Genomic DNA, 23,677 nt, shown 5'->3' on the forward strand with positions numbered 1-23,677 from the left:
TGAGGGAAAGCGCCCAGGCCCAGAGCTCAGGCCCCACAATCAACAACAACAACAAAAAGAATGGTAAACATTAAACCAGAGGTGGAAGACTCATTATGGGTATTGTTTTCTACTTGTACAATGTGTATCCAGAAGTTCTTTTTGTTTGTGCTGGTCCCGGGACTTGAACTCAGGGCCTGGGTCCTGACCCTGAGCTTTTGTGTTCAATGCTAGCACTCTTAACACTTCAGCCACAGCTTCATTGCTGGTTTTTCTGGTGGTTAATTGGAGATGAGAGTCAGACATTCCTGCTTGGGATGACTTTAATTCACAACCCTCAGATCTCAGCTTCCTGAGTAGCTAGGACAAAGGTGTGAGCCACTCAGCGCCATTCCAGAAGTACTTTAATATCAAAAGTCTCTTTGTGGTCACAAATATTAAATAGCAAAATATTTAAAAAGTATTATCATGCTTTTTTTTTTTTTGAGACAAGGTCTCACTATGTAGCCTAGTTACCCTCACAATGCCTCAGCTCTAAAGTGCTAGCATAACAGGTGTGTGCCATCATGGCTAGGTTATATTAACCTATATAAAACTCAATTTGAAGGGAAACACATTTTTTCCCTTGTAGTATAAAGGATTAAACATTTTTTAAAGTAAAACTTTAAATACTATATGAGGGTCAGGAACAGTGGCTTCTTACTATAATCCCAGCACTAGAGAAAAAGAGGCAAGAGAATTGCCAATGGAGGCAATCTGGGCTATGTTGGAGACCTTGTTGCACAAAAGCAGAGAAATAAGAAAAAGGGAAAAAGAAAACACTCGGCTGGCAGCCCAGCCCAGTGAAAGAGCATTTGGCTAGCGTATCTGAGGCCTGGGTGTCATCCTAGTGGAAGAAAATGAGAGAGGTAGAGAAGTTTTTGTGTCTATTTCTTTTTAATTAATGTATCCTATCATTTCAAATTTAACAAAGTATATAAGACAGATGATAAGCATATATGACAGGTGATAAGCAGGAAAGATAGTAGGAATACAGAGTCGTTTCCTTTACATATGACAAGGAATTATTTTTAAAAGGCAAAAAGAGAAATAAGGCTTGAGGACAGCTAGAATTTTCAACAAAAGACAAATACAAGCCAGATACCAGTGGCTCACCTCTACAATCCTAGCTACTTAGGAGGCTGAGACCTGAAGATGGAGGATCCAAGTCAGTCAAAACAGACAAACCAGAGATTCTTATCTTCAATTAACCAGCAAATAGTAGAACTGGAGGTATGGCTCAAATGGCAGGGTGACAGTTCTAAGTAAAAAAGTTGAGCAAGAGCATAAGGCCTTGTATTCAAGTGTCAGTACAGTTATAGATAAATAAACAAACCATTACCAAGCACAGAGTACGCCCAGCACTCAGGAAACAGAAGAAAGAATATTGTGAGTTTGAGGCCACCACAGGCTACACAGAGTTCAAGGACAACTTGAGCTACATGGTGAGACTGTCTCAAAAACTGAGGATGTAGCTCTGTGGTAGAGCACTTGGGCTAGTATGTACAAAGCCCCAGCTTACTCCCCATGAGGAAAATGAAAAATAAGAGAAAGAAAAGAGAGCAAATTGTCTGAAATACGTGATGAAATTATAAACCACAGGTTTTAGAAAAATAATGTATTTTGCCTACTGTAAGTTCTGTATCTAAATACCAAACTATCTAGGTAAAAACAAGTCTACTTAGGTCCAGATACTTTTGTTATACAAATAAGGCTAATTCTTCTAGAAAGTCAGACCTGACCATATTTGTTAAAGGACTAAAATGGTTATTTCTTCATTACATACCTAATGTGAATTTTCAAGGAGCAGAGAAAAAAGAAACCTAATTTTACCATCACTCTTACAACTATGATGTGTATCTTTTCAGACCTTTTTCTACATAGGTACATGAAAAAAAAGTCTATCTATAAAACATTTTTATGGATTTTTGTTTTGTTTTGTTTTTGCCAGTACTGGCCTTGAGCTTCTTTTGCTCAAGCTATCACACTCTACCACTTGAGCCACAGTACCCCTTTCGGCTTTTTCTGTGTATGTGGTACTGAGGAATTGAACCCAGGGCTTCATGCATGCAAGGCAAGCACTCTACCACTAAGCCACATTCCCAGTCCAATTTTTAAAGATTTTTATCTATAAAATAGGCTCATGGTATGAAGCGTCCAAGGTGTCCAATCATTCCAATAGCCAAGTTATGAACAAGCCATGAAACAAAGAAGAAAATATCAGCTTCTTACTGGGAGCTTGAGGTATACTGGCCAAATTGGCTTGCTATTGGGAACCCCAGACATGTGCATGCTTAGCACTAAACAGAGGCAGGCCTCTCCCTGCACAACTTACCCACGAGCATCAAATGAAAAACCACTCAATAGCATGGGAAAGACTAGCTAGTTTTATATGGAATAAGGGCAAAAGTTGGGTTAATTAACTTTACTAGTTAGGTAAATCATTACACCTGTGATGAAGTGAATAAAAGAGGAAAAGGGACAAAGTAGTAGTGTGGAACTGTCTTCTCAGAAGGAAAACTCAAAGGTAGAGAAGTATTAATTACCCATGAATACAGTGATCACATGAAATGTACTCTATTTCTTTATGTTCATAAATAGAATTTTAACAGCTAATACATGACGTGTGTGTGTGTGTGCATGTGTGTGTGTGCATGTGCACATGTGTGAGTGACAAGGGGGGCACAAAGTCTCCACACAAGCTGGTTAGAAGTTATCAATACAGCTGGGTGCCGGTGGCTCACGCCTGTAATCCTAGCTACTCAGGAGGCTGAGATCTGAGGATCGAGGTTCAAAGCCAGCCCGGGCAGGAAAGCCTGTGAAACTCTTACCTCCAGTTAACCACCAGAAAACAAGAAGTGGTGCTGTGGCTTAAGTGGTAGAGCACTAGCCTTGAGCTGAAGAGCTCAGGGACAATGTCCAGGCCCAGAGTTCAAGCTCCAAGACTGACACACACACACACACACACACACACACACACACACACACACACACACACACACACACACACACACACACACACACACACGAAGTTATCAATAAACTATGCTTTAAAATACATCAAGTGCTCAGTCTTTTTTCTTTGTTAGGGGTATTGTTGATGAAATATTAACACTAAAATAGGGTGAGATTTGTGGAGTGTGGGTTTCACTGAATGTTGTTGCACATGCTTGTAGTCCTAACATTTAAGAGCCTGAGACAGGAGAATTATGAATTTGAGGACAGCCTGGGTCTACGCAGTGAAATTGTTAAAATAATTTTTTTTAAAAGAAAAGGCAACAAAAAGGGCAGGATTTCATACATAGGTCATTCTGTACATATCATCTACCTCATTTATTGTCTTACAATAAAGATAAGCTTTATTTATTGGCAGAAGTTTTGGTTCATAGGTATAATACATAAATAGGATCTAAGTAAGGCACATAATAGATATCAATAAATACCTAATAAATGAGTAATGATACTGTTTTTCTCATTCATATCCTATTATTCAGGTGCAATGGTTTTACTATGGAAAACAACAGGAAGGTTTCTAAGCAACAGGAAGGTTTCTAAATGTATTTAAAAACAAAAACAAAAACCTCTAACTATAATGCCCAGTATGGCCCCATGAATTCTGTACACAGTTCTTTTTTATCTTTGAATAGTTATACAAGGGGGTTTCAATTTAACATGTCCTTTTATACACACAATGCATTTTGACCAGTGTTACCCCTTCATAATTTATTTTCTCCCTTCTTATCTAACCCTTCCCAACCAGGCTCATCAAGTTTCCTACTTGCTTTTTCACACTGCCATCTACCCACCATTCATTCCTCTTTCCATTTGTCTCCCCCTCTCCTCTTAGCCCTTACACTTGTTTCAGCTTCCTGATACTAATTTTGTTAAACCGTTAATTGTTCGAAAAGGAATCTCATTCCTATATAATTTAGTCAGTTTGATTATATGTGTTTACATAAATATAGATATATTTGTATTTACGTATATGTAATCTGCATACAATTCCACACTAGCCTGAGCTTCATTGTGGAGATCACAACCAAAAGGCCAAAGATCAAGCTTCAACAGCAGCACCATGTGACAACAAAAGGCAACAACAGTTGTTACTGGAGATGACACTGCCTTTGGAAGTTCAGCTAGGAGAAAGGGGGAAGGCAAGGCCTCAGAGTGAGGAAAAGGCTTTCTAATATTCCTAAGTGACTAGCTTTATATTCTGAGTGTGAAGAGTAAATCAAACGTAATACGTGTAATTTGCTGGCTTCATAGCTATCTTTTCTCTTCGCTTATGAGAAGGTTTCACTTGTTTTTACTCTAATAGAATCCACTGTATCTATCTACCTTTCATACTGGGGCTTGAAATCAGGGCCAGGTATTTGCTAGGAAAGAACTGTATCACTTGAGCCACACCCACAACCCATTTGCTTTAATTATTTTTTAAATTCAGTCAAATATTTTTTGTAAGGAAATGTCTGAACTTCAGTCTTCTATTCTGTGTAGCTGTGATGAAGGTGTGTGCTACTATAATCATCTTTTTTTCTGAGATGGCTTCTGGCTTTCTTTTGCTCAGGCCAGCCTCAGACCACAATCCTTCCCACTGCCACCTCCCAAGTAACTGGGATTACAGCCATGAGCAACCTTCCTTCTTCCTCCTTTCCTCCCTCTCTTCCTTCCTTTGTGCTGGGGCTGGAGCTTGAACTCACAAATTGGGCACTGTCCCTGAGCTTTGTGCTCAAAGCCAGCACTCTACCACGTAAGCCACAGTTTTACTTTCAGCATTTTGGTGGTTAATTTGAGGTAGGAGTCTTATGGCTATTTTAACAATTCTCAGATCTCAGCCTCCTGTAACTAAGATTATAGGGGTGAGCCACTGGAACCGGACCGTTCTTTAGTTTTCATAGTATCAGACCAATAGTGTTCCAACTACTACTGAAAATTTTAGTATTGACTAACTCAGTAATTTAATGTTGACTAGTTTAATATTGAAAATTAATCATTTATCCATATTCTCTTTTTCCAAGTATATTACTTCCTTTTTAAATGTAAATATTTAATATGGTTGAGCATCATTTAGCATACCAGGAACCTCTTTTTTTTTTTTCTTTGTCGGTCATGGGGCTTGAACTCTGGGCTTGGGCGCTGTCCCCCAGCTCTTCAGCTCAAGGCGAGCGCTCTACCACTTGAGCTACAGCGCCACTTCCAGTTTTCTGGTGGTTTATTGGAGATAGGAGTCTCATGGTCTCTCCTGCCCGGGCTGGCTTTGAACCGCGATCCCCAGATCTCAGCCTCCTGAGTAGCTAGGATTACAGGCGTGAGCCACCAGCGCCCGGCGATACCAGGAACCTCATATGTGGTGTGAGTCAGGAGTATAAAATATTTTTAGGAATTTTTTATTAATGGTTACAAAATTTAAGAATCTACCCTTTCCTTGCTAATCTGAAAAACTAATCATCAATTATCAAATTTCAAGAATACCTATGTAAATGGGTACAATTCTTTCTCTGATTTTGAACCATCTTAATGACCTCCCTATGTTCTGCTACAACTCAGTTTTTGATTATTTTATTCTATTTTAGTCATGTGATACAATAAAATAGGAAGCCTATGATGGTATCACCAAAAGCCAACAATCTTAAAATTACAGAAAAAGAATATAGCTACTTGGTTTTTCATAGAAAATGGTAAAATCCTGATCTGAATACTCCATCAAGCTAGTACTCCATCAAGCCTAGTTTAGTTTGTATAAATATAGGAGTCACAATTACTCTTTTAAAAAGTATAAAAAAAAATCTCAAGACTTTATAATGGCCTGCCAAAGAGGACTTCAGTTTTCAAACGAACTAAATAACAGCTAAATTATGTACTTAGGAGTATTTTAAACTCCTGGAAAATTTAAAATATTATAATTAAGAAACCATTCTTTTATAGCATGTCACTCTGCCCAGTGTTGGGAGCTGTATCTTATATTATCCATTGTCAAATACATAGAGAGGGAGAGAGCTATGAGAGCCCGCCTGGGGCCTTAAATGCTAAATTGCCAGGGCTTTGGTGGGTGTAAATCATAACATTTTATCCCAGGCTTTGATTACTGTATATAGAGAGCCTTAAATACACAGAGAAATAGTTGAGAAAGATTCTAACAATATCCTAAGAATCATTCCATCAGTACCTACAAGGAACAAAAAGGTTCTCCTCTAGAAAGTCCATTATGTTCAAAAAACAGTTCTACAAAGAATGCAAGTCTCCATAAAACTTGAAATAAAATAGGCTCTACCAGTAACAAACATCTTTAACTATGTAAGAATTTCAGGGTTTGGAGGTAAAGCGCCAGCCAGTGAACAAAGCAGCAAGTGCCAAGTTCAAGTCCCAGTCTCAGAATAAGAATTTCAGCAAGCATGAAGGGCTGAGGGACAGCGGCCAGGCCCAGAGTTCAGGCCCCACTACTGACCAAAAAAAGAATTTCAGCAAGCAATCTTTAAAATTCCTTCTATGTTTGGAAAGCTTATAACTGGTCTTAGGCTTCCATGCATAACAAAGTATCTGGTGTCAAACTTGCTATTCTACCAAAACCAACTATAAAACAAAACAAATGAGGCAACTGTTTTCAGGAAACAAGTAAAAGGAAGCCCATTTTTTCAAAGGAAAAGAAATAGGAAGTGAGACTCCTGATGATCCCAGCTTTCTGCCTGGAAATGCTAGCCCAAGCCTAGCCCAGGGAGAGAAGCCAACAGACAAGACAGAAAACAGACGTCTATGCACAGGGATTCACCACAGGTCCTTGGTCAAGGGCTAAGTTACACAGTGCTTGCAGTACTGGGGTCATCTTACCTGTTAAAAGATTAAATGTTTGTGACCCTCCCAAAATTCACAATGTGAATTCCAAGTTGATTCAGTTTGCAGATGGGACCATTCGGGAAGTTAAAGGAGGTCATATAAATGGGGTCCTGCCCCACAAAATTATGTCCTTTTAAGAAGAGCTATTAGAAAGCTAAAAACTTGGCTGTCTGCAAGCAAGAACAGATTTCTCACCAGACATTAACCCTACAGCACCCTGAACTGTGAGAAAATAAATGTCTGCTATGAAAGCCACTCTCTAGCATTTTGCTATGGCAGCAAGAGCAGACTTTTGGAACCCCCAAAAGATCACACCTTAGGAGTAATGGTCTTCTAGAATTTAAAATTAAAATCTCAAAATGGAAGTAGGCAACATAAGCTTTATTACGACTAAAGGACATGTGTATTGGGGCATGACTAAAATAATGCTTCGATCTTTGTCTTCATACATTTTGTGTTGTTACGACATTTATAAAGAGTAGAAGCTTGTTTCCTACAGCTGTAGAGGCTGGGAAGCCCATGAGCAAGGTACCACCATCCCCCTTTTACAAGAGGCAAGCCTCATGCTGGAAATACTTCCTAAAGGCCCTGCCTTCCAATACTGTTGCAATCCTGCAACAGTTGCTATCTGCAAATCTCCTCCTACCTCTGACTAGAGAGGGGATTGCAGGTGTGCGCAAAATACCTGGTTTGTTCTTTGTGATAACATCTTGGTAACTTTTTGCCAGGGCTGGCCTCAAAGCACAATCCTATCTCCTCTTCTCAAGTAGCTGAGTTCCACCATGCCTCTTTTGTGTTGGTAAATTTCTACTGATGGAATTCTTTAGTCTACTCTGGGAAAGGTACTACCTTAAAATATGTTGAACACACCTTCATAAAAGGAAATCCACCTTGTTTTGAATACTCAGTAACAGATAGTAGCAATTAAGTAACAGCTTCTGGCCATTTTATATATGCTAAAGCACTTACTCCTCAGCCAGATGAAGGATGGATCCTCATTTTATAGCTACAGAAAGGGAGAAACAGAAAAGCAACCAGCACAAGGCTAGTCAGCTAGTAAATAACAAATAGATTTCAATCTGGCAGTTTGGCACTGAGTGCCATTTTTGTTCAAAATTGCCAAACTAACTCTTCCCAACAAGTTAATTCAGTTCTTCTATATATGTACATCTTTAAAGTGCTGAAACTTCCTGCTCTGGTAGAATATGGAGCAGTGACTGCCACACTTTTTCATTGTTCACGTTACCACCATTTCTTACAAGGACTAAGGATTGGGAGGGTTAAGCAAACAAGGGGGAGAAAACATTATTATTACCCCCTTCTCTTTCTTAGCTGTGTGTGTGTGTGTGTGTGTGTGTGTGTGTGTGTGTGTGTGTGCGTGTGCGTGTGTGTGTGTGCCATGCACATATGTGCTGGTTCTGGCTTGAATTCAGGTCTGGGTGCTGTCCCTGAGCTTTTTCAACTCAAGGCTAACTAGCTACCATTTGAGCTCCACTTTTGGCTTTTTGGTGACTAACAGGAGTTAAGAATCTCATTGACTTTTCTGCCTAGCTTGGTTTCAAACTGCAATCCTCAGATCTCAGTAGCTAGGATTATAGATATAAGCTATCTGTGCCTGGCCTTATTAGCTTTTACTTTACATAGGGTGTGAACATGTACACCAAAGTGGCCTTGAACTCTTCAGCCTCCAGCCTCAGCCTTCCAAGTACTGGACTTATAGACATGCATCACCATGCTCAAATCCAAAAATAAACATGACCAAAGACTGAAATAGGTGCTTTGGGGAAAAAAATATTCATTTAGCAAACAAATATATGATAACCTGCCCAACATCAATACTCATCAGTTAATACATATTAAAACCACAGGCCTGGGAAGGTGGCTCAGTGGTAGAGCGCTTGCCTTGCATGCATGAGGCCCTGAGTTCGATTCCTCAGCACCACATAAGCAGGAAAAAAAAAAGCTAAGTGGCACTGTGGCTCAAGTGGTAGAGTGCTAACCTTGAACTGAAGAGCTGAGGGAGAGGCCCAGGCCCAGAGTTCAGGCCCCACGACCAGACCCAAAAAAATAAATAAAACCACAGTAAGATACCTACCTGAATGTCTAAAAAAACTCTGAAATAACCACCTTGCCAAGTGCTGGTGGCTCATATCTATATTCCTAGATGCTCAGGAGGCTGAGACCCAGAAAAAAAAAATCACAGTCTAAGGTCAATAGGGAAAAAAGTTCAGTAGATTCCAAAATAACCAGCAAAAAGCTGGGCTGGAAGTGAAGAATAAAAGGGCTAAATATTGTTAAAATACATTATTTGTAACAATGAAAATGTAACAAAGGCTGGGCACTTGTAGCTCATGACTGTAATCCTAGCTACTCAAGAGGCTGAGATCTAAGAATTACAGTTCGAAGCCAACCTGGCCAAGAAAAGCCCAGAGATTCTTATCTCTAATTAACCACCAGAAAATCAGAAGTGAAGTGTTAGAGCGCTAGCCTTGAGCAAAAGAGCTCAGGGACAGTGCCCAATCCCTGTTTTTAAGCCTCCACAACCAATAAAGAAAAAAAGAAAATAAAACAAAGAAACCTGTTGGGGACATTATTTCTTAGAAGGAAATGTGAAAGAAGATTAAGTTGGTTGGAATTCAGCTGTAACATGTATGGAGACATAATAGTGAAGTTCTCCCATATAACTAACATAAACCAATTTTTTTTTTTACAGGCTAGAGGTATTACTTAAGTGGTAGAGTAGCCAAGCCAATGAGCTAAGCAAGTAAAATACCCTGAATTCAAATTCTAATGCTGAAAAACAAAATGAAAACCTAAAACTACACCATCATGTACTAATAAACTTCTGGTATCCAACTGAAATAATATGAGCTAAAACAGAAGATGATCACTTCAAAATGCCAATAATTTTCAGGGAGTAATGAACCACTCCATTTTCTGACACACTGACCTTCAATCCTACATCAAATACACTTATTCATTCTCAGGTAATGGAGCGGAGCTTAAAAAGATGATAATGTATTTTTTTTTTAAACTTTCCCCTTTTCGGGCTGGGAAGTTGGCTCAGTGGTAGAGCGCTTGCCTTGCATGCCTGAGACCCTGGGTTCGATTCCTCAGCACCACATAAGCAAAAAGAAAAAAGCCAGAAGCGGTGCTGTGGCTCAAGTGGTAGAGCGCCAGCCTTGAGCTGAAGAGCTGAGGGACAGTGCTCAGGCCCAGAGTTCAGGCCCCACGACTGGACCCCCCCCCCCAAAAAAAAAAACTTTCCCCTTTAGTCTCCAATTACTAGGAAAATCAAAATGTTGTACATGCTAAAAGCGCAGCTTTTACAAGAAAATATTAATTTACCTTATGATATAGAAAGGCAAAAGAAGCCTCTCCAAATAAGAATACAATATCCCTTTTAATCCACTAAAATCCTCATTTTGAGAATGAAAATTCATAAACAAGTGCTTCCTATGGAACTACCTACTCACCAAGAAAAAAAAAGCTATGAATTTTTAGATCCAATAAAATTATTCACTAATTTTTTATCCTTTGTTACTAGAAAGGCAGAAACTAGAGAAAAGTTTGAGGCTAGACTGGGTAAAAAAATTAGTAAGACCCAACCTCAAAAAACAAAAACAAGCCAGTGTTTGCCTATAATCCCAGAGCCTAACTCTGGCAAAAGCACAAGACAATATCTGAAAAACAAATTGTGTGGGAATGTTGGTATATACCTATAATCCCAGCATTTGAGAAGATGAAGCAGGAGGAGCACAAGTTTAAGACCAGCTAGGGTTATATAATAGGACTTTGTCTCAAAAAAAAAAGAAAGAAAGAAAGAAAAAAAGAAAGAAAGAAAAAGAAAAATTTAAGTGGAGTAAGAGATGAAAGTTTGTCAGTGGCTCATGCCTATAGTCCCAGCTACTTGACAGTGTGAAGCAGGATCCTTGAGTCCAAAGATTCCAAGAGACTTATTTCTAAAAAAGAAAAAGAAAACATGGGGAGGAAAAAAAAGGAAGAAAAATCAAGTGAAGAAAGAAGGTCATAGTTGAGGACAGAAAGCCAAAAAGAGGGTTAGGGATGGACCATAATGGAAAGAGTTCTTACTTAGCATGTTTGAGACCCTAAGTTCAATCCAAGGGAAGGAAGAAAGAAAAAAAGGGAATGGAGGGAGGGAGGAAGGGAAGGAGACCAGCCAGCCAAGGAAGGAAAAAACAGTATGATAATATCCTTAAGCTTTATTTCAATATGTAGGTAATGGATGGTCAGACCATCAACTGTTCATTAATCAGAATTTGACCAGTATACTATATATCTGTATACAAAGTCTATATACTAAAAAACACCTCTAAGGGCTTACGTTTGGGGTGTGTGTGTGTGTGTGTGTGTGTGTGTGTGTGTGTGTGTGTGTGTGTGTGTGTGTGTGTGTGTGTGTGTGTGTGTGTGTGTGTTTCGGTCAGTCGTGGGGCGTGTGTGTGTGTGTGTGTGTGTGTGTGTGTGTGTGTGTGTGTGTATGTGTGTGTTTCGGTCATTCGTGGGGCCTGGGCGCTGTCCCTCAGCTCTTCAGCTCAAGGCTAGCGCTCTACCACTTGGGCCACAGCCACTTGCAGCTTTTTTTGCTTATGTGGTACTGAGGAATCGAACCCAGGGCCTCAAGCATGCAAGGCAAGCACTCTACCATTGAGCGACCTTCCCAGACCGGGCTGACATTTTTTTTTTTTTTTTTTTTTTGTCGGTCGTGGGGCTTGAACTCTGGGCCTGGGCGCTGTCCCTCAGCTCTTCAGCTCAAGGCAAGCGCTCTACCACTTGAGCTGCAGCGCCACTTCCGGTTTTCTGGTGGTTTATTGGAGATAGGAGTTTCACAGTCTCTCCTGCCCGGGCTGGCTTTGAACCGTGATCCTCAGATCTCAGCCTCCTGAGTAGCTAGGATTACAGGCGTGAGCCACCAGCGCCCGGCTCGGGCTGACATATTTTTAAAAAACAGTGCTAGAGACAAGTCCACCTAACAACACTATTATTGTACTGCATTGTATATTCACTATAAAAAAGTCATTGGCCTTGGTTTTCTTTTAAAGAGCTGTGGAACAATCTTTATTAGACTATATTGATTATATAAAAGGATATTTCCATACATGCACACAATGTACTTTGATCAAATTCATTCCCTCTGTTATTCTTTTTCTTTTTTCCCGTTTTAAACAATTTTAGTGGTCATTATTTGTAAGTGTGCGCACACACATGCATGCATAGGTGCCAGAACAGAAGCTTGAACTTATGGCCTTGCAGTCTCATTGGGCTTTCCTGCTCACTGTTGGTACTCTACCTTTTGAGCCATGCCAGCACTTAGCTAGTGTAAGAATCCCACTTGTCTGTCCAGATTAGCTTCAAATGATTGAGCCCCGCACTGGGCGCTGGTGGCTCACGCCTGTAATCCTAGCTACTCAGGAGGCTGAGATCTGAGGATCACGGTTCAAAGCCAGCCCGGGCAGGAAAGACCGTGAGACTCCTATCTCCAATAAACCACCAGAAAACCGGAAATGACGCTGTAGCTCAAGTGGTAGAGCGCTAGCTTTGAGCTGAAGAGCTGAGGGACAGCACTCAGGCCCAGAGTTCAAGCCCCAGGACCGACAAAAAAAAAAAAAAAGATTGAGCCTCAACTTCCTTGATTATCTAAGATACAAGTGTGGCATCTATTGGCATCTAAATTTTCTTTATCAATTAATTAGCTAATGGGCAATGCAGGCTGATTTCATAGCTTGACTATTGTAAATAATGCTATTCTAAATATGAGTGTGCATATATCTCTATTGTAGGCTGAATACATTCCTTCAGATATACACCCAAGAGTTATGTAACAAGATCATAGGGTAATTGTATTTTTAGTTTTGTAAAGCACTTCCATACTGATTTCTACAACTGAATTTCCATTCCCCAAAACACTGTATAAGACTCCCATTCCAGGGCCCTCATTCCCCCATATTTGTATCATACCAGCATTTGCTTTCTTGATGACAACCATTATAAGGGAGGTGACATGGAATCTACGAGTCACTTTGCACTTCCTTTATGGCTAAGGAAACTGAACATTTCTTAGTGCATTTACCATTTGTACTTCTTTTAAGAACTGTCTATTCAATTTGCCTTGTAAAGGCTAAAATGTGTTTGTGACCTTAACTGTCACTATCCCACAATACTGTGGAATTTGTGAAATTTATGTAATCACTTAATCTCAATAAAAAATATTTTTTAAAAAAAAGAACTGTCTATTTGATTTATAGGCCTATTTTTTACTTGGATTATTCACTCTTTTGATGTTTAACTTTTGAGCTCATTATGTATTCTAGATATTAGTCCTCTGAATAAGAGCTGGCAAAGATTTCTCCCATCTGTGGCTTATATTTTGACTCTAGTAATTGTTTGCCATGAATAAGCTTATTTTAATATGATGCAATCTCATTTGTCAATTCCCACTCTTATTCCGAACTATGACAGTCCTAAAGTTTTTGTCTGTGCCTATATCTTCAAGTGTTTTCCCTATATTTTTTTCCTTACTTCCAAACTACAATATAAGCATGTCCATAATTAAGTGATTGGATAAAAATGTGATATAATATGATGGACTTTCATGTAGCCAAACCATCACTAAGTCAACATGAGTAACTCTGGCAAAAAGAGATGACAAAAAAGAAAGATACTTTTATAGCAAACAGGCAGAACCCCACCTCCCCTCATCATACACATATAGATGTGTGGAATATCTATACATCAAATTCTTGTGTAAAAAAGGAAGATAAAATGGAATCAACTTGCTGGAAATAAATTCAACTGTATTTCACCAACCTTAAAAGTGTTCTCTTCTTAAAAGTATGTCCAAATATAGGAACTGAAAGAGTTAGCTAGGAGGAATGGAAGTTTATGTTGTGTCTTGCACTCAAAATATTTCGCTTTTTAAAAAACACTTCAAAATATATTCATTAAATTTGTGGCCAGATGGGTGTAGTGGCAAAACTGTCATTTACCAATGGTGCTGGAGACAGAAAGATTGAGAGTCAAGGCCAGTCCAGGTATAAAAGTTTGAGATTCCATCTCAACCAATGTCTGAGCATGGTAGCACATGCCTGTCATCCTAGCAACAAAGGGAGGCACAAATAGAAGAAAAAGTCCAGGCTGGCTCAGGTATAAAAAGAGCTCCATCAAGAAAATAATCTAGCCCAGCACTAGTGGCTCACATCTGTAATCCTAGCTACTTAGAAGGCTAAGAACAGAGAATCTGTGTTTCAAAGCCAGCCTGAGAGGAAAACCTGTGAGATTCTTAACCACCAGAAAACCAGAAGTGGAGCTTGGTAGAGGGCTACCCTTTAGCTAAAAGAGCTCAGGGACAGTGCCCAAGCCTTGAGTTCAAGCCCCAAGAACAAGACAAAAAAAAAAGGAAAGAAAGAAAAGGAGCTGAAGGAATGTCTCACGTGGATGACTGCCTAAATAGCAAGCATCTGGTCCTAAGTTCAAATCCTTACTTCAAATACTGGTTGTGGTAACACAGGCCTGTTATCCTAGATACTTGGAAGGCAGAAATCAAGCTAGCCAGAAAAGTATGCAAGAATGCATCTCAACCAACAAGCCATTATGGTGGCACATGCTTATATTCCCATCTATACAAAGGTATAAATAGGAGGAGGATATTTTAAAGCTGGTCTTTGGGCCAAAAAAAAAAAAAGTGACTTATTGGCTGAAAAATAACTAAATTAAAAAGGACCAAGGGTGTGACTGAAGTAGTTTAGCTTTTGCCTAACAAGCACAAGGCCCTGAGTTTAAATGCTAGTACTGCCTCCTCCCTGAATTGTAACTATCTGCTCCTTCTACTACAGTAGTACTAAACTCTGGTTTCAGGGCTGCAGGAGCCACCCAGGCAGATCTATTTCAGGCAAAGCGATTCTACTTCTACCAGACAAGTTTTCCATCAGAAAGCAGTGGGTTTTCCAAGAAAGGTATTCATTTATGAATAATCTGAGTCTTACTCTGTTTTTCCTCTTCTATAACATTTCCATACAACAAAACACAAGCCTTTACAATATCAAGAGAAAGGGCAAAAGCCTGGTGTGTTGGTCCAGACTTTGAATCCTAGCACACTGGAGCCTGAGGCAAGGAGATCAAAAGTCGAAGGTCAGCCTCAGCTACTAGGTGAGACTGTTGCCAAAAAGTCTTAAAAGGTTCCTGTAATAAAACAGAACGAAATACTTGTTCCTAGAGCAGAGACAGCCACAGCATGAAGTTTCCTTGACTCCTGCCAGTCATGTTATTTGCACACCAAGAAAAATTTAAATGTAACAGGAGAAACACATACTTGAAGGTGAATACTACAAACACTTACATATATAAGACTAACAGGTAGCTTTTGAACATAATTTATTTTGAGATTACAAAACATACAAAAATAGGACAATTTCTAGACACTTCCTTAAGACTTTGCAACTACCAAACAGGTGGGTAAGATGTACCGTACTTTAAAAAAAAAAAAAAATCTTCCCAGGGTTCTGCTAACCAGTGCTACTAAAATGTCTTAGTAACCTTTACTGCAAATCTAATGCCTCAAGTGTTTCTATTCCGCCCATATTGCATTATTATCATTATTTTTATTATCATACAGTTTCTAAGACCGATGTTATTTGACCCCCAGTACATTATTCCTTGTTCTGTACTGTCTGGATATTCTAGCGTTTTCCTTTTCTCTAGGGAAGAACATTTCCGTTTCGTAGCACTTCCATGATTGTGAATAAATCCTGACGCTGCCCTGCCCGGCTGGAGTGTAAAGCAGCATGAAGGAAGTTTGGACTGCTCCGTGTGCAAGTGGGGTCGAGGTCTCCAGCTTTGGGCGGCCCTAAACGGTGCCCACCCTCGGTGGCAGGCTCCCCCAGGCTGCGACGTCAGGGGAAGAGGTGGGAGACGGGGGGAGGGGGGGGGTGGGATCAACCGGCTTTGGAAGGAAGGGGAAGTCGGTGCCGTCAACTCCGCAAGGATTACATGCTCTGCGAACCACAGGTTCTGCCCCATCCGGGTGCTAGGCCAGAGTCCCCGAGCTCCGGCGAGCAGCCGGCGGGGTCCTCCGCGACCGCCGCTCCCCGACCCCGGCCGCCGACCCGGAGCCGAGCGGGTCCCCGGCGTCCCGGCGGCGGCACCGCCCCTTCGCGCTCAGCCCAGTCGTCGCCGCCCACTTTCCAGGCGGACAAGCAGCAGCGCCGGAGCGCGCCCCGCACTCACCCACGTCTTGCTCGAACGGGTTGTTGTTGAACAGAGGCATCTCGCCGGCGCCCGGGCCCCGCTGGCTGAGGTCTGGAGACGGCTCGGCAGCTGCTTCCCGCCGGGCGGCCCGCCGTGGCTTCCTTGACGGCTGGGATCGGGCTGCCGAACCCGCACTTCCGCCCACGAGCTGCCCAGATCGTGCCTGCTAAGACGGCTCCCCGGCCTCCATCCGCCCGCACGATCGGCCCCAGCTCCCCTGCCAGGGAGAGCTCCGACTCTCCTCAAGCTCTCTCCAACGCAGTTGTCGCTGCCATCCTCCGGGAGGACGCCGCAACCCCGACCCGCATGCACTCAGGCGTCAGGCGCCTGCTGCGGCCACCTATATCCATCGCTAGGACCCCGGCGAGCTATAGAACGGAGGACCTTCGGGCCCGGAAGTTGCCTCTCCTAGACCTGGAAGCCACTAGATCCCCGGACTGCAGCGCTGGCGGCGGCGCGGCAGGGGGCGCAGTCGCCTGAGACTCTTCTCTCGGGGGCCGCCGATGGTGGTAGCCGCTGTCTCTTCACCCTCTTACACCCATCCGAATGGCAGGTCTTCTCCCAGGATGCATTTCGCGTCATTGTCCCGTCGCCCTGGAGACGGAGCTGCCTCCCTGCAACTGGGTGGGTTTGAGAATCTGCGGGAGATCGGCCTCCCTCGGGGCGCTCGGCGGGCTGCGCCTTGCTCGGTGCCCAGCTACGCGCCGCTGTGGCTCTCTCTGCAGATTCGTCGCTGTTATCATCCCACTGCTGTCCTCCATAAGAACGACAGGAGGAGCCGGGCCTAGTTTTCTGCCTTGTCACCTAGCTGATCAGGAGGCTGAGATCCGAAGATCGTGGTTCGAAGCCACTCCCCCCCCCTGCAGAAAAGTGCAGGAGATGCTTGTCTCCACCTAACCAGCAAAAGCACTGTTGTGAGGGGAAACACTGTGCTGACTTGGGAAGGACAGGAACGGAAGGCACACACTTTGTCTTCCACAGGGCAGCGTGTAACATAGGTGACATGCAGATGTTGCTATGCGTTGTAAGCCCAGATTCCATGGGATCCAGTCAGGGATGTAAATGAGTACAAAAGTGCAAGCTCCTTTCCCACCCACACATGCCCCATCCCGTTTTAACATTTTTTTCCATAGCATCTACTTATTCTCTTCGAGGCTATACCTAATTACTATGTTAGCTGCCGCCCTTTTTTTTTTCTTTTCTTCTTTTTATTTTTTTTTGTCGGTTGTGGGGCTTGAACTCTGGGCCTGGGCGCTGTCCCTCAGCTCTTCAGCTCAAGGCCAGCAATCTACCACTTGAGCCACAAAGCCACTTCCAGTTTTCTAGTGGTTTATTGGAGATAAGAGTCTCACGGACTTTCCTGCCTGGGCTGGCTTTGAACCGCAATCCTCATGAGTAGCTAGGATGACAGGCGTGAGCCACTGGCACCCGGCTACATTGCGCACTTTCTTGAGCCACCATCCACATTAGGCTTTCTTAACCATCCACATTAGGCTTTCTTAGTTGCTGGAATTACCAGCTTCTTCTATTGGGAGGATCTGATAGACTTTTCTGCTAGCCTAGCATGAAACCAGTCTCAGCCTGTCATGTGGCTTGGGATGACAAACACTGGCAACTGTGCCCATTTATAGGTTGAGAAAAGATGTCTTCTGAATCTTTTCTGCTCGGGCTGGCCTCAAGCTGGAATCCTCCTGTTCTCAGCTTCCTAAGTAGTTAAGGTTACAGATGTGAACCACCAGCACCAGGCTTTAAATAGTTTTTGACTTAAACCCTGACATTGAGTTGAACAACATATATCTAAAGCTGTCAGCTACTGGTGAATATCAGCCATGTTAAAGTGAAGGCCCCAGTATAACTTACTGGTTTCTTGGTTGGTTGGTTGGTTGGTTGGTTGGGGTTGGGGGAAGGTTCCCCCAGTATTGGGATTTGAAGTCAGGTCCTAGCACTTGCTAGATAAGCACTCTACTACTCCAGTCACACCTCAGCCCTTTTAAGTTTGTTTTTTTTTTAATCAAATACAATCTCTTTTTGCCTACCAGCTTCTACCAGCTTCTGCCACTTAGCTGGGCTTATTTATTGAAATGAAGTCTAGCTTTTTTCCTAGGCTGACTTCTAACCCCCATTCTTTAAATCTCTTACTCCCCAATAATGAGGCTTGCAGGCATCAGCCTGTCAAGCTTCTGATTTTTAAATGTTTTAAGTTTTAAGAATTACTTACTAAGCCAACCTTAGTACAGGGAGTTGATATTGTAGAAAAGAACACATGCAATGAACTAATTCTGAATGGTAAAATTTATACTTTTAAGTTAGATGCACAGATGGGAAGGAAGCATTTGCAGGTGAAGAAGCTAGTTTTCAAAAAAGCATATCCAGGATAAAACCCTAGGATGTTCTAGATATATTTGGAGACTTGCAAGATGGGCTTGTTTAGTTTGAAGCCTCAGTGTTAGAATGGAAAACAAGTTAACTAAAGGGAAGAATACAGAGAAGCCTTAATGAACAAGCTAAGAAATTGTAATTTTCCATATCAGACACCAGATTGTTACTTGAAAATATTAAACAATGGAATAATAATTAAATGGTTTTGGAATATAATCTGACATCAATGTTCGATGTGCATGTTGATGAACATACCAGGCATTTTAGGAGGCATTACAGCTCTTAGAAGAGGAGACATTTCTGAGGAGTTTATATTGAGCATAGAGGGTTGCATCACTTTCAGAAAACATTCACATTTCCTTCCTTCCTTCCTTCCTTCCTTCCTTCCTTCCTTCCTTCCTTCCTTCCTTCCTTCCTTCCTTCCTTCCTTCCTCTCTCTTCCTTTCTCTCTCTTTCTTTCTTTCTTTCTTTCTTTCTTTCTTTCTTTCTTTCTTTCTTTCTTTCTTTCTTTCTTTCTTTCTTTCTTTCTTTCTTTCTTTCTTTCTTTCTTTCTTTCGCTTGTCCTAGAGCTTGAACTTTGGGCCTGGGTGCTGTCCTTTAGCTGCTTTTGCTCAAGACTAGTACTCTACAACTTCAGCCACAGCACCATTTCCAGAGTTTTCAGAGTAGTTGATTGGAGACCAGAGTCTCATAGACTTTCCTGCCCAGGCTGTCTTTGAACTAGGATCCTCAGAAGATCCCAGCCTCCTAAGTAGCTAGGATTGCAGGAGTGAGCCATTAGTACTTCACCTAAGTACTTCACATAGTCCTTAGCTTCTGTTCTCTATGGCAAGCATGCTCATATATCAGCATTTAGCCAGTTGTGTGTGCACTCTATTTTCAGTGAGTTCCTCCAATTAACTATGTTTTTATAGTTACTAGAGCTAGCTCCTGTGTTAGACACAGCAGGATACATAAATTACTTGTTGATACCTCACTTGTTGATCTATCACTGGCAACATACCAACTAGAGTATGAAGAATTTCAACTTCTCTTAACACAGCCTCCTTTTTTTAAAAAAAAAAAAAACAGTCCTGGGGCTTGTGCTCTGGGCCTGAGTGCTGTCCCTGAGCGACTTTTGTGCTAAAGGGTAGCACTCTACCACTTGAACCACAGCTCCATTTCCAGTTTTTTTTTTTCCTGTGATTAATTGGAGGTAAGAGTTTCAGGGACTTTCCTATATGGGCTGGCTTCAAACTGTGATCCTCAGATCTCAGGATTAACAGGAGTGAGTCCCTGGCATCTAGCTTAATATAACCTCTTTAGACCTTGACTTCCTGATGACAGGAAATAATTTTAACAATTTAAATTGAATTTGATCTCTTTGCGGTTTCTCTGGTCATTTAAGGTGTTTTCCCTTCAGACCACTTCCCCCAGCCATGCACTTCCTGCATGTGTGTTCTTCTCTGCAGTATATATAACCCTGTCAGTAGATATATAACCCTTCTTCCAAAACAGGCATGGTACTTCACCTGATATGCTTGATGAAACTCGATTCCACTCGAGTTATTAGTTCTGTAGAAACACTGAAGGGGTTCTGTGAGAAGAAAAAAAAAAGCATTGTAGAAGACACCTTCCTTAGGTGAGATTTCTGCATGGTCTTCAGGCAAGCAGAGGCCACTGTCCTGCCTGGCTGTGGGGGAGCAGATCACACATGCTGTTTCACAGAATCAAGGAAATCTCATCAGTTCAAGGATATCCATCCAGGGCCTTGACTTTAGGAGATAAGCTGTGGGTTAAGAACCCTTATTTATTCAACCTAATTGACCCATTTATTCTAATTAATAACTAATTCCACCCTTCTTTTAAATTGTGTTACTCTCATCACAGGTCCTGGATCTGATTTTTTAAACCACAATCTGTGCCTTAGGTTATGGTAAATAAAGGCCTCACCTCAGTGTGTGCGCACATACCCGTTAGTGGGAATATGAATTTTTCATGAACTTCAAAATCCTTTGGCTTGAGTTCATAACAATCAAACCAAATGAACTTTTTACATTTGGAATAGTTTTAGATTTACAGAAAAAGTAGTACAAAGTTCTCATATGCCCCTCACCCTTCTCCGATCATTAACATTCTTAAATTTCAATTGTATCCGTGCCAAAACTAAAAAACTGACAATAATTCATTATGATTAACTAAATTCCAGGCCTTATTTGGGCCTTACTAGTGTTTATACTAATGCTCTCTTTCTTTGCCAGGATCCAATCCAGGTTAGTCAGAGGTGTCCAGGTTTTGTGATTCCCCACAAGCCATACGATATTCAGCATATCATTGTACTCATAGCTATAAATTATTAAAATGCAAGGATATAAAACAGAATCATTAAAAAAAGAAAGGCAAGTGTGGAAAAGTCTGAAGGAAGTTAAACCCAAGTTGTAGGCATCATCTCATAGTGGAGTCCCACAGGCTGTATTTAATTCCCTCAGCAGTAAGTTACAACAACTCATAGGAAATGAATAGACCCAGTACCCAGGTTCTTTTTTGAAAGCCAGCACTTTCTAACACATCCACAACCTATAGACTTTCACGAATGAAGGCAGTTTTCCATAACATAATTCACCACATCTTTAATACAAACAGTTAAGCTAGGCTTATCAGGAAATGGTGGAAACCTTTTGAAAATCTAAATTCACAGTTGTCTACCAGGAGCGAACCTTGTAAATATCAGTTCTAAGGATGGCAGTTCAAGCCCACTATGTTAACTCTTCTCAGCACACAAGTACCACATTTCAGTCAATTATCATGGCTCCCAAATCTTCCTCTGGTCTGTGACAGTTGTTCAGTTTTTTCCTTGTGTTTGCTAACTTTGATAATTTTGAGAAGTGCTGGTGACCTATGCGGTAGATAGCTCCTAAATTTCTAGTGTGATCATTCTAACATTCTCAACGTATCTGAATCTGGTTCTGATGCTTGCTCTGTCTCTAAGCTGTGTTGTCTCTTAATGTGCCTTGTAGTATTTTGTTGAATGTTGGACAAGATGTCCTAGGTAAAAGAAATAGGTAGAAGGGCTGGGAAGGTGGCTCAGTGATAGAGCGCTTGCCTTGCATGCATGAGGCCCTGGGTTTGATTCCTCAGCACCACATAAGCAGAAAAAAAAAAAAGCCGGAAGTGGCGCTGTGGCTCAAGTAGTAGAGTGCTAGCCTTGAGCTGAAGAGCTGAGGGACAGCGCCCAGGCCCAGAGTTCAGGCCCCACGACTGGACCCTCCCCCACCCCCCCCAAAAAAAGAAATAGGTAGAAGTCAATGGGCATGTGGTGTGAGCTTTTATGTCATTAGATTAGGCATTTGGCTCTTTTTACTATTTGCTGTCAGAGACTAGAAATTCCTTTGCTTCCCTTGTTTTTGTCTCTGTTTTTTTGGGCTTCTTAAATAAGGTGTGAGCCGTGTGGTTCTTACTCTGTGGACTCGGGTTATTACAACCTGGGAGCCATATGATACAGTGACAGATTGGTGGGTCTACAGGTGTTCTGTACTCCCCTGATTCATTCCTTGAGCTGTCTCTTAGTAAACCTGTACCTTTACCCTGAGTGACTCCATGCTGCTTCTCACTCCCCACCTTAGCCTGGAGGCTAAAGAGAGCTAGGAGTTGCTTTGGCTCTTAACCAACCCCAGTTGGTTAAGCTAAGGTTAAGCATTTCTCCTGAGGGTAGGTTAAGCATTTCTCTTGAGGGTAGTCTGTTCTAAAAAGAGCAAGGTGCTCTGGCATAATCCCAAATGGTTTCTTTCCCCTCTACCTCCTACTACTTTCACTGTAAGTACCAGGTCAAGCTCCTGGAGGTAAAACTCAGAAGAGTGAGTCATTGCCTGTAACAGTACCTCCTGAAGTTTAACATTCTTAGACCTGCCACCCAGAGCTTCCTGAACTGTCATTTACAGTGGGCCCTTGGTATCTGAGGGTACAAGGTTCTAAGGAGAACACCACTGAGGAAAAATCACAGATGTTCTATTCTGTACTGCATATGACTGTGAATAATTTATTTTTCCTACAACACCACCTAACATCTACTGAAGACAAGCCACCTTTCAACAAATGTAAAATTATTATATTACCACAAGCACTTTCACTTTGACCTTGTTTTTGGAATATCATTTGTTTGGGGGGTGGTGAGGTTGATTTTCACAAAATAAAGGACAGGAAACAGTAGATCACACAATTATTTAAACACTACTGACTGAGAACATCAACTGAGGTATATAAGATGCACACAGAATTTAAAATTTTTGCCTTTGAAATGGTTTTGATTCTTATTTTACCATACTTGGACAAACCCATGTGTGATAAGTGTATATGATTAAGGCAGCTTACTGTACAATTCAGGTTTTCTTATCCCAGCCACTCATTCTCTTGTGCTTGTAGATTTCTGCTCTAAGTTCTGATTCTGTCTTGCTAGCTATGTAGTCATCCTATGGGCTGGCCTGGCTTGAACATATAGCCCACTTGATTATCCCAGAACGTAACTTCATAGAGTTGTTTCTTTGACAACTTACTGGATCTTGCCTGCTACAAAAAGTGTAAGCCAGGGTATCACTGCCTCTTGTCGCTACCTAGAAACATCCTTTTCCATGACTTAAAGCATAATTTTTGAAGTTTGATAAAAGTTCAAATCATAAGCCAGGGGCTGGTGCCTCACGCCTGTAATCCTAGCTACTCAAGAGGCTGAGATCTGAGCATTACGGTTTGAAGCCAGCCCAGCCAGGAAACCCTGGGACTCTTATCTCCACTAAACTACTCAAAAAAAAGGAGCTGTAAGTGTTGCTGTGGCTCCAGTGGTAGAGCACTAGCCTTGGGCAAAAGAAGCTCAGGGACAGTGCCCACGCCCTGATTTCAAGCTCCAGGATCAGCACACACACACACACACACACACACACACACACACACACATTTTAAATCATCCACCAATTACTAGCTTATGTGACTTTAGAATGATACTTATATCTTGGAAACTTACATTTCTTATCTGTAAGTATATACATTATAAAATAACTGTGACTATCGAGTGGGATATGAGAACTTCTTGTATAGTAAGTGCTCAGTGGTTATTACCCTGGCACTTAAAATAGAGCCTTTTGTGAGAATGGATATGTCTTACATTTTCACTATCACAAATAGCCATTAGCCACATGTTTACTATTAATCACTTGAAATG

At 41.5% G+C, this 23,677-nt stretch overlaps 1 protein-coding gene across 2 annotated transcripts in view; it reads right to left on the reverse strand.

The window, feature by feature from the left end:
- Window positions 1–16,320, reverse strand: part of Stam2 (signal transducing adaptor molecule 2) — a 46,281-nt gene extending 29,961 nt beyond the window's left edge. The window contains exon 1 of one of the 2 annotated variants that reach the window (XM_042683468.1): window positions 16,090–16,320. In XM_042683468.1, the coding sequence (XP_042539402.1) occupies window positions 16,090–16,129 (40 nt within the window). In that variant the 5' untranslated portion in view covers window positions 16,130–16,320. The remainder of the gene's footprint in view (window positions 1–16,089) is intronic. The other variant, XM_042683467.1, reaches the window with a different exon arrangement.
- Between the last annotated feature and the right edge of the window lie 7,357 nt (window positions 16,321–23,677).

The sequence above is a fragment of the Dipodomys spectabilis genome, unplaced genomic scaffold (genome assembly GCF_019054845.1).
Source record: "Dipodomys spectabilis isolate Male_0828 unplaced genomic scaffold, ASM1905484v1 ptg000081l, whole genome shotgun sequence".
In the NCBI taxonomy this organism is placed as follows: Eukaryota; Metazoa; Chordata; class Mammalia; order Rodentia; family Heteromyidae; genus Dipodomys; species Dipodomys spectabilis.